The sequence below is a fragment of the Candoia aspera genome, chromosome 2 (assembly GCF_035149785.1).
Source record: "Candoia aspera isolate rCanAsp1 chromosome 2, rCanAsp1.hap2, whole genome shotgun sequence".
NCBI lineage: Eukaryota > Metazoa > Chordata > Lepidosauria > Squamata > Boidae > Candoia > Candoia aspera.
Window position 1 is genome coordinate 241,714,139 of NC_086154.1, and position 14,525 is coordinate 241,728,663.

Below are 14,525 nucleotides of genomic sequence, written 5' to 3' on the forward strand. Positions count from 1 at the left end.
GGCCTCTGACATCTCTCCTCTTTTTTGTCTTTGCATTGCTCTTTGAATGCAATCTACCTAACTAAATATTGACAGGATTATTCTTTTTTGTTTCAAGGAATACTTTTCTCTAGCTTTTAAAGTGGGGTTGCCCAAACTTTAAAGCCGTTTTCCCTGTTATGGTGCCCTATTATGGAAGTAGGATTTCAACACATTCTGAAGGCACCAGGCTGGGGTAGGACTGCTTTCAAGTAACGATCTATTGCCTTACCGCTGCAGTTGAGAAAAAGGGATGGAGACAGAAGCTACCCAGTTAGATATATGATCTCTCTTCCTGACAGTGAGCGTTCCTTTTCTGCAAAAAGACTGTAAAGATTTGCAGAGGGATAGAGCCAATGTGAGAACAACACTTGTCCTGAGAGAAGGTATATAACCTACTCTTGCTTCCCCCACCCCCTTTTACCCCTGTGCACTTTTCTGGCAGACATCCTTGAGCATTTGAGACGGATGTGAGAGAATTTTCAGTCCTCACTGGAAAACAAGCCAACTAAACATAACAGATTACATCAGCTCAGGCTTTTCAATTCCTGGATGGTAGCAGCGTGCTAATCCAAACTTCATCCTGGATTTCGCAAAGTAAAACAAGGGAGGCTGGCAAGGGGACAGATTGAGGAAATTGACGACGGCAGGCCTTGTGGGCAAGAGGCTGTATAAAGCTCCAAATCTGTAAGCTGATCTTCAGAACTTCCACATTTGGTTCTTCACTCTTGCATCCCAGAGCAGAAAACATCCAGAGTGAACTTTTGCAACCTGCCATTGGGGACGGCGGAATTGTGCTTTCATCACCAGGAGCCATGAGCAGTTTTCTGGTGTTCACTCTACTTCTGGTACCCTTGCATGTCAGAGCTACCTGGAGCACCAAGTATGCAGTAGATTGTCCCGAGTCCTGTGACAGCAGTGAATGTAAAAACCCGCTGCATTGTAAGCGGACCGTGTTGGATGACTGTGGCTGCTGTAGGGTATGTGCTGCAGCTCTGGGAGAAACTTGCTACCGGACAGTTGCAGGGATGGATGGTGTCAAATGTGGGCCCGGACTGAAGTGCCAGTTTTTTTCTGAAGAAGATGATTTTGGAGATGAGTTTGGTATCTGCAAAGGTAAAGAATGGTCACTGGATAACCTTACCTATCGTGACAATTAATGGTCAATGTATTGCTATTGGAGATTGCTCCAAGAAATATATAAAACTTTTTTTTTTGGTAGTCTTCTTTCAGGCATATGAATTATCCTGCTGAGGTAGGGTAATTGCTGTGACATGGAAAAAGATACAAATAGCTATTGATGGTATTCATATACCTAATACAGGTATCTTCATTTTACCAAAGTCTATAAAATGGGTCATAATTTCTCTGCTTAGCAGACTGGAAAAGAATTGCCTAAGGCTGCCAAAAGGTTGAGCATTTAATCCTAATTTTATTCACACTGTATTTCCTAGAGAATGCTTTACTTTTATCCACTGGGAAACAATATGCAAATATTGTCTGGGAGGTTTATAACAGTTTTTCAAAAGTGTTTGAGCCAATATTCTTTCCCAGAAGTATATAATATAGTATAGTATGTGTGCTGAAATCAAGAAAGTAACACCTGCATTTTACAACATGGGTAAAAATTTTGGAAGGAAAGTCTAGATATGATGATTGCATACCAAACCAACTGTCCCAGTAGTTGCCTTTCTGCAACACCTTCAAAACAGCTGTTGTGAGGTTTGAGGTTCATATCAGCGCCCTCTTGTCCCCCATTTTCTTTCCAAAGTTTAAAATATGTTTGCTATTGCAGTCAGAAATGCAGTCCTATTAACACTGGCATTTTATTCTTTTATTAAGCAGAAAGTGGCAGACACTGTACATCATGAAAAAAGCAGAAGTGGAATTCTAGAATGGACTGCTTTAGGCTGCAGAAGGAGGATTCCATTTTTTAATGCTGCCCATGTTAAAAAAAAAGGCCTCCTACACATTGTATGTGCGTATGTCACATAGAAAGCTCTGTTACGTTCTTTCTGGTGAAGGAGGTTTGCATATGGAGACTCTTGTTTCTTTCTTTCTTCCCTGTATCTCAGCCTTCCCCAACATCCTCTAGATGTACGGGACTTCAGCATAGCTGAAGACCACCTGATTAAGGAAGTTTTTTTCTCTCTCCTTCTCTCCCTCATATATGATCAAAATTTAACTTTCCATCTGCAATCTAAAGTGATACAGTTCACTCCAGTCTACTAATTTCTTTTGCATAAAATGTACATAGTCTCTTAAGCTCCTGAACCCAATACTGTAGATGGCTTTACAAATCTTGGCAGGAGAAACTATAGCTTTGGATTCTTCCGCCTAGGCCAACAAGAACTGCATAATTATCAGTGAGGTTGAGATGGTCCAGTTAATTTGGAGCAAGGCTAATGAAGTTGCAAGGAAACTGAACAGAAGTCAGAAGGAATCTGGTGGTACTTTTTTGTTATCATAAACTAACATGTCTATACAGATGTAGGAATCAATTTCTATTGATAAGTGAATAGCCTCTGTTGGATTAGTTGAGGTCACAATCTTAAAAACGTTTGTTGAGGAATAACTTCTAAGTGACTGTGTTCAAGTTCCCTTCAAATTTGGAATTATTCTTTCTGAGCAAACTTGGTAGTTTTATAGAAAGCACATTCTTGCAAACAGGCTTTTTGAGTGAATATATTACATATTTACATGTTGAAATGGTTTGTGTGAGGTCTTAAACATTTAAGAAAGGAGAGGATACTAAATCCTTTAAGAAAAGAGCTAAACATTCTGATAAAATAAATAGTTCAATTTATTCCATATATAACTTCAGTGACCTCATTTATTTACAAATAGTGATATAACTCTTCTCTGCACACTGTTCTTACTTTTTCTGAAGTTCACTTGGAAGTAGGTCCCACTGTGTTCAATGCAGTTTACTCCCAGGTGAGTGTCTGAAGATTTTCAACATTAGAGTCCAAACATAGTTATTGGAAAGTGAATCTCTTCAACAATTAGTTTGATCATCAGCCTATTTTGATGGAACACACAACTTTCTTTTAAACAGAAGCATTTGTGGTATGTCACCAAAAAAACACCTTAGATTGCCAGTCTACTTTAACTTGGAAGTGATTTTCACTGTAGTAAAATATCACAAGACTTGTTTTTGTTGTGATAAACTAATACAACTAACAAAATGTATCAGTAATGAGCTCAGTCTTGTGTGTGTTGTCTACATACAAGAGGGACATAGCAGCAGGACTGGAGAAATCCTAGGGCTTACAGAAGTGAAAAGAAAGAAAGAAAGAAAGAAAGAAAGAAAGAAAGAAAAAGAAAGAGGGAAGATGGAAAGATGGAAAGAAGAGAGGGAGGGAGGGAGGAAGGAGGAAAAACATCCTAAATAAGAACCCCCTCTATACACAAAGCAAAATAAATAGAGGATGGAGGATGCCCACTGAGTACAGAATGTGGAATAACAACTGGGAGAGGGGCATGGATAAATAAATCTCAGCGCTTCTAACCTTATATGATACATACATCTTGCTGTTCAACAATCAAGCAAACAAACAAGCCTACCAGGAAGATTTTAAGCACTCACTAGAGGGTTAATAATATTGATAGATAACTCTGTTTGCAAGATAATACCTAAGTAGTTTATAGTTCCTCCTCTTCCTCCTCTGTCCAGATACAAATGACTGAGAGAAGGACACATGATCAGGCCTGAAGTATGCTGGGGGATGATGAGGCTCCTTCACATGCAAGGTTCTAAAGTCTTCGAAAATATACCTTAGTCACTTGAATGGCTTTACAGAGATTTTCTCAACTGTTAAGAACAATTTATGTAACTGTCATGTCACTGCCAATAGGAAGTAAGAGAATGAGATGCGTCTGTAATTCAAATAAGCATTTTGATCATACTTTCTCTCTCCCCAGTCCTCCCTCTGACAAAATATAATTTTTTATCTGCAGTCTAAATTGATGCAATCCAGTTCAATCTATTAATTTATTTATTTTTGCACAACCTCTTAGCTCTTGCAAGCATTGGAGTTTCTCCGGTCCTGCCGATATGTCCTTCTTCTATTAGGAAGAGAAAACGAGTCTTCTGTCATTCAAATAATCATTTTTGATCATATAAGATTTAAGCTTCAGTTGGAAACAGATACACATGTAAATAAGCTTTAAAGTACAACATGGTTTGTATATTTTGTTTTTAATTTCATAATACCAATGCTTATATAAGTACTTATAGTGGTTAATATGTCATGTACTGCTGTGTCTTAAAGCAATTGATATTTTCCTGCTACTGGGCTAAATGGTTTAGTTCAAATAATTTGCATGTTTGAAAAGGCCAATATATGTTGCAGTCATTGGAGTTTTGATCCATCCAGATTCCAATGTCAGTTTAGATGTTGATTCAAATCTCAGTTCAGGAAGAATGTTTTGGATTTAAAGATCTCACAAGGCTGATAAAATAGTGTGAGAGACAAAAACTGCATATCCTACACTTAGCTTCTTCAAACAAGCATGGAATAATAATTATAAAACCAAACAACTGACTTTTTAAGATAGAGTATTGAGCAAAGTGTGGGGAAAACGTACATTTTACTAAAACAAAAACCATGGCTAGTAATAATAATAGGGCTGTCAGGTCTGAGCTGCAAAAAGCCATATGACCACTAGGTGGGAGCAAAGAGATCCAGAAAATAAACCCATCTAGCAGCTGTCCATATTTCTGCATCCCAGATAATAGCTGTAGGTAAGAGGGAAAGGCTGGGATTAATCATTGCTTTTCAGGTACACCCTTGGCAACTTTAAGATGTGTGGACTTCAACTCCTAGAATTCCCTAGCCAGTACACACATTATCTACTGGTGCACCTGGAATTTGCCCTGGGTGCAGAGAGGAGATTGCTTTAGCATACTGTGTCAACACTTTGTACTAGGCATGACTAGAAAAAAAGTCTCTCATTTTCTCAGATCTCTATTCCTAAGCATGGCTGGGGAATTCTGGGAGTTGAAGGCCACACATCTTAAAGTTGCCAAGGTTGAGAAACACTGCCCTAGAGTCTAACCACTTTCAGATAGTAAACTAGTGGTAAGGAAAAAAAACCCATACTACTACAAGAATGTTACTCCGTTAGAAGACAAGGCTAAGTTCTAGACAGATTCTAGATATCAAACTTCTAGAATCAACTGAATGAGGAGGACAGGCATACATACATACATTTTGGATCCTGAGGTGGAGCAGAAAGTTCTGTCTTTCTTACATTCCAAAGCCAAGATGCAGAGTATTCAAATTTAGCTAAATTAGTTTGGCAAGTATCATAATAATGCAGTGGATAAGTAACAATTTGCCAATACTCCCCAAATCCCTCAGCCTAGCAGTAGGGCTGGCCCTAGAGAATACTGGCACACATGCCTATTTGCCCAGCCCTGTTCAGGATTAGGTTGTAAATCACATTTTATTTTAGGCTGATTTTCTTTCATTGAAAAGTTGCTCTCATAAATATTATGACAGGCTATTTTTTTTCTTTTAAAAATTTTGTACTAATGTGTTGGCTTTTTAAAAATTTAAAGGAACGGCACGGGCATCCATGAGAGCCATGGGGGGCGGGGTGGGGGGGATGTCAAGTTGGCAACCAGAACCTCCTGATCAAAGCCTGTCCCCTTTTTTATGTGTGTCATGACACAGATGCCCCTGTAGCAAGCACCTTCATTAAAGAGCCTTTGCCCCTTATTTTTGTCCTAGCTAAACGTTATAGAGTATCAACAGTTCAAAATCAGAAAAAAAAACCTGTCTTCAAAGGTGACAGATACTCCTTTGTAGAATTTTTAAGCAGAGGCTGCTTGGAAGTGAGCAAAGACTGCTATAGCACAGATTTCCGCGTTTTGGGAAGACTGGATTAAATGACATCCAAGGCTTCCTCCTTTCATTGTAGGAAAGGATTGTATCTTCTTTGAAGATGATACACATTTACACATGAGTATGCCATATGAAAACAAGGAATATGTTTATTGTCTCAAGCTTAATTTATTTTTCCCTGCTATTTCAATATTAATACAGCTCTGGGTCCAGTGGGATTGTTCAAACAACACTATGCGCAAACAGACCTTCCACTGAAAAGAAAATATAGAGAAATAATTTGGAGAATCACACTAGTCTTTGTACTGATTGATGTGGGCCATTTTTATACCTAGCCAACTTTATCGACTCCTCCCAATTTGTATTTTAAAAGGCTGAAATCTGGGATTAGCTTCTTGGAAGTGAAGAACAATGTACAGTTGAAAAAAACATATTCATAGAATTTTTCAAGGAATAAAGATAAATTATTTGCAATGTTGGAAAATATAGGAAGATAAATATATGAACACTGCTATAATGGATTTTCATGTTATTATATGATGAAGACCTTAGACCAGCCTTCCTTGTTTGGCATCCTCTGCTTGCATTGGAACACAACTCACATAATTCCTAAGTAGATGGTTCTCCAGGATTTCTGGGAATTACAGAGCAATATTTCTAACAAACATTATTTTGAGGGAAAGAGGCCTTAAATGAAGAGGTGAAATCCTATACTAGCTAAGAACAAGCCCTGCTGAATCCAGTGGGGCTTACTTCTGAATAAATTGAAAATAAAAATAATTGTGAAATCATGGAATACTTTGTAAAAATTGTGCAGGTTTGTGATTCCGTGAATCCTCTGCATATTACTTAGATGCAGGCAATGCTATGGTCACTGGGATTTAGCTTCATAGTATACATGCCCATTCAGTAAATTCAGAGAGGAATAACGGACAACTATATTTAGGGTTGCATTCATAACATTCTATTTAATTAATTGATCCATTATCAAATTTGTATGCTGCTGAATCTTCTAGACCAGCCTTTCTCAACCTTTTGACCCTGGAGGAACTTTTACTATATTTTTCAGGCCTTAGGAAACCCCTGCACATTCAGGCTCAAATAGAAGTTTACAAAATTATTATATGCATTTCATGTGTAGGCCTATATATATATGCATCAACAGTGTTCTTAAACTAAACATGAAGAATGAAACTTACCTCTTTAATGTGAAGTTGCCCGAATTTGAATTTAAGTTTTTAAATAAATTGTGATCTCCCAGGGAACCCCAAGTGACCTTTTGCGGAACTCTAGGGTTCCATGGAACCCTGGTTGAGAAGCCCTGTTCTAGACTCATGGTTGCTTGCAAAATGCTAAGACTGAGCAAAAAATGTCCACAATATAACAAAAGATTAAAGCATAGTAATATCTCTATTGCTTTCTAATATTTTATCTTTCAGAGTGTCCCTATGGTACATATGGGTTAGATTGCCTAAGAACCTGCAGCTGCCCCTCTGGGATATGTGACAGAGTAACTGGGAAGTGTGTAAAGTTTTCTTTTTTCCAATTGGCTGCATCAAAACCTCCCCACCAACGAAAATTACTGCTGCCTGCAGGTAAATCTAACTGTGTACATTTCTTAAAGGCATAAAGCATTAGAAGATTTGTCCCTGCCAAGGGCATTTGCCTTTGCAAATTGTATTTGATTAATTGAGCTGTGCACCACAATTGTATTATATGTACCCCAGAGAACTTCCCAATATAGATAGCAAACACAAGATGCTTTGCTTAAAGAAATATCTGACCTCAGTAGTTATTTATTGGCTCAGAGTTCAATAAATGCATACAGAGAAGACTGTTGAAAATTAATAGTCATAAGTCATGGTGCTTTACTGATAAAAGTAATTACTGTTGTTGTAATCAAAGAATGATCCATTTCCCTGATTATTCTGCTGCCCTCCGCACCCCAGCTTCTGCTGTGTGCCTCATCCTGGCGGCAGGATGTTCCTAGGAGGATGATCAAACAATGCCAGGAGTCTAGGCCGAGAGTATATATTCCCAGCAGGGTCATCCGAGTTGTCAAGGCCATCCCACCTGCCCAGCTAAAGCTATCCTGGGCAGCAGCGACACAGGAAGATGCCAGAGGCAAATGATCACTTTAGTGACAATGGCAAAGGCATCAATTCATACTGTGCGGGAGAAGGCAATGGTAAACCACTCCTGTATTTTTACCAAGAAAACCACATGGATAGAAAATCTACCTAAGTGGTTGTTAAGAGTCAAGAATGACTTGATGGCACATAATCAATAACAAAAAATCTGATCATTTTAGTTAAATACTTCATTGAAGCATTGAGCATTGCATCTGAATATTAATAATTTGATTCTTATGGAAATTATCACTGAAATTGCATCAGCAAAGGTAAAATGAAATTCCATGATTCAGTTCACAAGATCATCACTATGCATTGAGAATGGACATGCTATTTAAAGTTCTTATTGATTCAGCCAAAAAGATAGTTGGAAATCTGTATTTTAAATTTTAAAAAAATCTAATCCCCTTTTTTTATCTTTTAAACTTTCAGAGAATGACATGGGATCCGGTGATGGTAATTCGGTGGAAGAGGATTTTGTGAAGGAAAAAGACATTCACTCACCAATCATGAAATGGCTAAATCCTCGCTGATATTAGCCTATGTGGGTTGGATTTCTAACCCATGCTTTCTTCTGATAAATAATGAATGTCCAACAAACCATTTTAAAAACAGTAGATCTCTGACAGAGGAAATGGTAATTTTTTTTAAAAGATCCAGTTTATGGATCTTTGGGAAAGGATTGAATTTCAGCAAGAAACTGTGTACAGTGTACATGATTTTTTGAATATCTTTTGAATACTAAATGTATCATGAATCCTTGAATGTAAAATATTGTTGGAACTTGCATATTGTTGGAAGTTACATATATATAGAAAAACACATATTACTTATTTTTAACATTCTCAATTCTGTATGTCCTGCACAAAATATTTATTCATCAAAGAACTGAAAATGTATGGGAATAAAAAGTAGGATATGTACAGTCTAAACTGAAATCCTAATTCCAGCAGTTCAGTAACAGTAATATAGAGAACTGATAGCTGTTAAATAGGGAACCAGCCTTACTTCTGAAGACGAGTATTAGAATCCTATACATATTATCTGCCAGTAAGTCCCAATGAACACAGTAGGATTTCCTTTTGTATTAAGCATACAGAGAATCTACTTTATGACCACAGTCTTACCCAGAGCTAAAACATAGGCTAAACAAGCTCGTTTACTATTATTAATTAGCTTTACTCTTTGGTAAATTACCCACATCCAGTTCTTCTGACTCAGAAATGCATAGGTCTCCTGTTCCTCTCTTCATTACCACTACTTTGGCACCACTAGCCTCAAAGATTAGTTATCTTCTGTTGAAATCAAGAAGATTGTAAAAGCTTAAAAGATGTCTGGCCTTAACTGGATTGTGCCCCTCTATCTTCTTTATGGGTAACTTATTTGTGAAAATTAAATCGTGAAGGCTCTGTGTCTCATAATGTATTTATTGGGGTTAAATCCATTGTTCCCTTCTGCAGTCAATCAAAACTTAGGCTTGCTTGAATTGTACAGATGAACTGTGGTATCTGAAAATTGCAGTTCACAATAAGAGTGCCAATACAATGAACATTACAGAAGTGCAAACAATCGGCTCTCTAAGTTAATGGATCATTTAAAGGCAAATAAGATTTGAGGCTCCTCCAGGAAATTCTGAGTTGAATAAAAAGGAGAAAGCTGCTCATGTGGTTTGGTGAGCAGGATGAAAGAGTTTATTTAAATAGCGTTGTGAATATTTACATGAGTGTAACTCTTTCATTGTTGTTCTTTGCCAAATATGATGAATCCTTCAATGTTGTTTAACTAACTAATTGTTATTGTAAGACTGTATTACTACAGTTGTTACTGTTAATGTTATTAATCCTTAATAAAATGGATAAAGCCTATTGCTTCAACATTCTGAGTTCTGTCCAGATTATCACATTTAATTCAACATACAGACAGCTTAACCCTTGGTATGCAAGCTTGCGCCTGCATTCTGATTTTTTTGCACCAGAGGCAAATATATAGTTCAGGTGGGATTACCAGACATCCAGCAAAAGGAGGAAATATCGTCCCTTCTGTCCTCATGTCTCTGTCCAGCAGGCATAGCCTTAAAGTCAAATATTATCTGGCTTTTTGAGTGTCTTGTGTTTGTGGGGGGTGGGGTAGGGTGGGTTTGGACTATTTTCACTGCAGCAGTCATTCAAGCTTTCATGCATTGTGACCTTGTAAATTGTCTGCTTCTTTTTTTTCCCTTGTCCATTGACAAACTCCAGACTCCATAGCCTAGATTTATGTTATTTATTTCCTGATTCCAGCAATCAGCTTTAATCCAGCCCCTTCAAACCAATGATCACTGTAGTCTGTAGATCACTTGGCTCATCATACATTTCTATGGTGAAATTTCAAAAGCGCATTGCTGTCAATTCTATATTATCACTAGGATACGTTCTTGAAAATAAAGAATTGTTGGAAAAATATTGTGATGAAAAACCAGTCTTTGTAATTTCATTTACATGTAAAATTACACGTAAAAGAAATTTCATATACATGTAGGCCTAAATACTTTTTTTTTGCAGTTTTTTGCTGTAATTTTTTGTCCAGATGCCAAAAAAATTGAACAGTGCCTTTTCAATATGCCTTTCCCCCCCACATTTATCCGCCTTTCCAATTATCCATGTCCTCCTTTGCCTTAGATATCTGGTAACCCTAAGTTGAGGACTCTGCCAAAATCAAAAGGTAGAAATAACCTGTAAATTGTGGAAGTATGGGGATATTTAGGTCCATAAAAATGGTGGAAAAGGATGCATGGAAGTTGACTTATCTGTCCACTAGTGGTTTCCCCAAACACTTTCCAAGTGGACAGGAGACACATCTGAAAACAGAGTACAGGGCAGCCCTTTGCATGAGTTACTTCTCTCTACTTCTTCTTGTTCTCTCTTGTTGTCTTCACCTCACAGACAACTTCATTCTTTTGGAAGGATTTAACCAAGTGGGATGGGAATTAGGGAATTTGAAGTCCTATACATCCGGAGGGTAGTAGATTGGGAAAGCCTGAGGTAAATGGTAATATCCCTTCAATAATTTTAGATACTTTACTTATGGCATATTCAAATGCCCTGAAGACTCTATTAAATTCAGTAGAGGTCAAAACATATGCATTAGTACAGTTATAGGTGCCATGAAGTTATTTTCTACATTGCACTAGGAATTTCCCTGAGAGAGAGAGAGAGAAAGAGATTATAGACGGATTCATCCATTGCACTAAGCAATTTGATCAATTTTGGCTTAACGTAATGTGTGAATTCAGTCACTGTGTTTTGTAATCATGGCCTATAGTGTAATATGGTATATTAGTCCAGCTAATTGTGACTAAACAAAATAATCATGGTTAATCAAACCATAGCACAGTGTGCTCTCTGAACTCAGCCCATGTCAGCTGAAATGTGTATGCTTATAAGCAGCCAACTGGCCTGTGAGAAAATGGGGCATCAGCATGTCAAGTAACTTCATTAATCATGTCCAAATTTCCTTGGGTAGATCTAGTCACAGTGAAGTAGCAATAACAAGTAGTATAAGACTTAGCCTTTCAATGGAACAGATGCCTTATTTTACCATCATTCAATCATTTGAGATGTGCTTATATATAAATAAGTGGAAATAGAAAGCACATCTATGCTAGTGAAGCATCACGTATACTTGATCACACTACTATTAAAAGTCAATCTACAGTTTGGCACTAGTGTGCAACAATGCCTAAACAATTGCCACTAATGCTAGAGGAAGGTGAATTGTTCCAGACAAATAGGAGATTATAAAATGTTCTCTACAACTACCTCTATCAGATTTGGAGGTTTATACTCACTTTGTTGTACATTTGAAACAATGAACATGATAACCAGAATTTTTTTTGTCAGGCAAGAAGGCACAAGAACAGCGTATTAGAAAAAGGAGAAGGATCTAAAAAAGTTAGGGTTGTAGACAAATGTGTAGAATTATAGCTGTTTTAGTGCAATTCAGCATGTGCCACAGATAAACACTTTGACTTAAAAAAACCACACAAAATTTAATGACTCAGTCTAGGGAGTCATCCAATAAGTACTAGTAATCCTTAGATAACCCAGGCTTTATGAATGTACATGTTCTGCAAGTAAGGTTTCCATTTACTGTATGTATTTTTTTTCCTCAAGGCTAGCATGCTTGAGACAAAAAACAAGGCGTATTTGACTTCTGTCTGTGTTGACTCTGGATTCTTACCTTCAAACTAGCAATGGGAGAGTCATGCACCAACTTTGAGGCCTTGGATCCATGTGCATTCCCAAATCTCTTTTTTGGGAACCTTGGAATCCCATTCATTATAGCTGCCAAAAATGAGCAACATTAAGTGTTTGCCCCTTGGTGGCGGGAGGCTCACAAAACTCTAGCACAAGCCATCATTTTTAACATTATTTTAAACAGATAGAGCAAGTACGCAGAGCATGGCTCCTGGAATATTTTCCAACCCAGCTGTGGCAAAGGAGGCATCTGTATTTTCTTCTGTGTAATGAAAAGTAATGACATGTTGCATGTGTGTGTATGTTTCTGCTTTCATCTTGTGTTTGCTCTGTTTGTAGTTGTGTGGGACCATAAATAAATAATCTGATTTAATATACGACCTATTTGTGTGGTTATCCTGTGTGTTAGGATGAGAAGAATGTTGCTTATGCCCAGAGGTTCTTGAAGGAAGAAAAGGATAAATAAGAAACCAATGAAGTTTTAGTTTATCTAAGTGTAGCAGTTATAAATGAACCTAAATTCTTAGTGTTCATGAATGCTAAATATAAAAAACTCACAGTTTTCATGCTATCTTCCAAAGGTCAGCCTGCACAGCAGTTTTACAAGGTGCTAAAGAACAGAGATTAATCTATCCCATGGGTACCAAAGCATATATTTTGAAAGTAGGTATCATAATTAACACCTGTCTATAGCACCGTATCTCTTTAAATAGTCTGTTGTGATCACTGCAATGCTTTGAAAATATTTCCTGACACCTGGAAATTTGGTAAATATTTCCTGTTTTTATTGTGTCTGGAGAAGACAGGAATTTTCCAAGTTGAATCTAGTTTCTTGACAGAAGCTTGGATGACCTGCAAATAGCTATTTATTAATTTTCTTTCCTTATTGGATGTCAACATGAAGTCACTTAAATTTGGAATAGACAAAATTGACTGTTGGAATCCAAAGCTAGTTGAATGATGACTGTGATATCATTTTATACTTTTAAGATAATTAAAATATTTTACATGTGGTGAACTATAACCATACAAGCTTATTTTTAACATGCAATTCTTAATAATTACTAACCATACCCCACAGATGGTCTTTCTTTCATTCTTGATGGTTGCAATCTAAACACGGTTACAAAGGGGTAAGCCCATGGAATATTCTAGAGGTAACAGACTCGTCCCTGCGGGAGCTGGGGGTGTTGACGACTGACAGGAAGCTCTGGCGTGGGCTGGTCCATGAAGTCACGAAGAGTCGGAAGCGACTAAACGAATAACCAACAACGACAAGCCCATGGAACAAAGTAGAACAGGTAGTGGTATAACCCCACCGCCACAAGCAAATGCTGGAAACATGTATAGGAACACTCTCTAACTCTCATAAACCAATGACAGACAGTAGACAGCCTTTGACAAACTTGATAACTGCCAAAAATCCTTAGTCTATTGCATTCAGAGTTTCATGTTTCAGTTCTATGCCCACCTATTGAACAGTTAGCCTTAGTGCTCAGAGTAGGCCTTATTTTTAAGAAGGCATTTGTTTAATTCTTTATTTCAAAAGATTTAGGCCATTTTTTTAGGATTCAAATCCTCCCAGGTTGGCTTACAGAATCAACAATATAGACAATAACTATCATAATTAATGGCTAGGGATAACAAAACAAAACAAACATTAATATTAAAATTCCCACTTTAAAATATTAAAAACCATTGTGGTTGCATAATTGCAGCACTTGAGGAAATAACATAAAGAATAAATAGATCTTCCAGGCTTTCCTAGAAAGCAAGAATGCATTTTTGTATTTGTTTATTGCATGAGTATCCCACTTCCTCTGAGAGCTTAAGAAGGCATCCCTGGGGGGTGGGGTGGAGAGTCTCCCCTCTGTTTTGCTGCTATCACAGTTACCCTGTGAGGTACATTTGGGGGAGAAAGAGAGGGTGGGGGCAAAGTCACCCAGTGGATGTCATGGCTGAGACATCAATCTGGCTTTTTCTGGTTCAAGTGCAGCATCTTAACCATCCTATTATACTGGCTGATGATGTCTTCCAAAGACTTGAGGCTATTGCAGAAAAGGGTCTCTCCATAATGGATGCCCACCTGACTATGCTTAGAGGCAGTAAACAAGAAGACCCTCCATTGCAGGGGCTTTTGTCAATTTCATCCCAGCTGGTCTGGACTTCAGGGGGAAGCTGCAGAAAGCTAGCATTTGTAATGGTATGTGGGAATGACCTTGGAGAGAGCCGCAGACTAGACAACCGTCATGCAAAAGGTATCTCAGCCCACAGAAGCAAAAGGGGTA

General features: G+C 37.7%; 1 protein-coding gene across 1 annotated transcript; it reads left to right on the plus strand.

The window, feature by feature from the left end:
* Window positions 1–362: 362 nt before the first annotated feature.
* ESM1 (endothelial cell specific molecule 1) lies at window positions 363–9,063 on the plus strand. The gene is made up of 3 exons (XM_063296750.1): window positions 363–1,134; window positions 7,310–7,465; window positions 8,435–9,063. Exons 1-3 carry the CDS (start codon window positions 834–836, stop codon window positions 8,533–8,535), a joined length of 558 nt encoding a protein of 185 aa, XP_063152820.1. The 5' UTR covers window positions 363–833; the 3' UTR covers window positions 8,536–9,063.
* The last annotated feature ends 5,462 nt before the right edge of the window (window positions 9,064–14,525 follow it).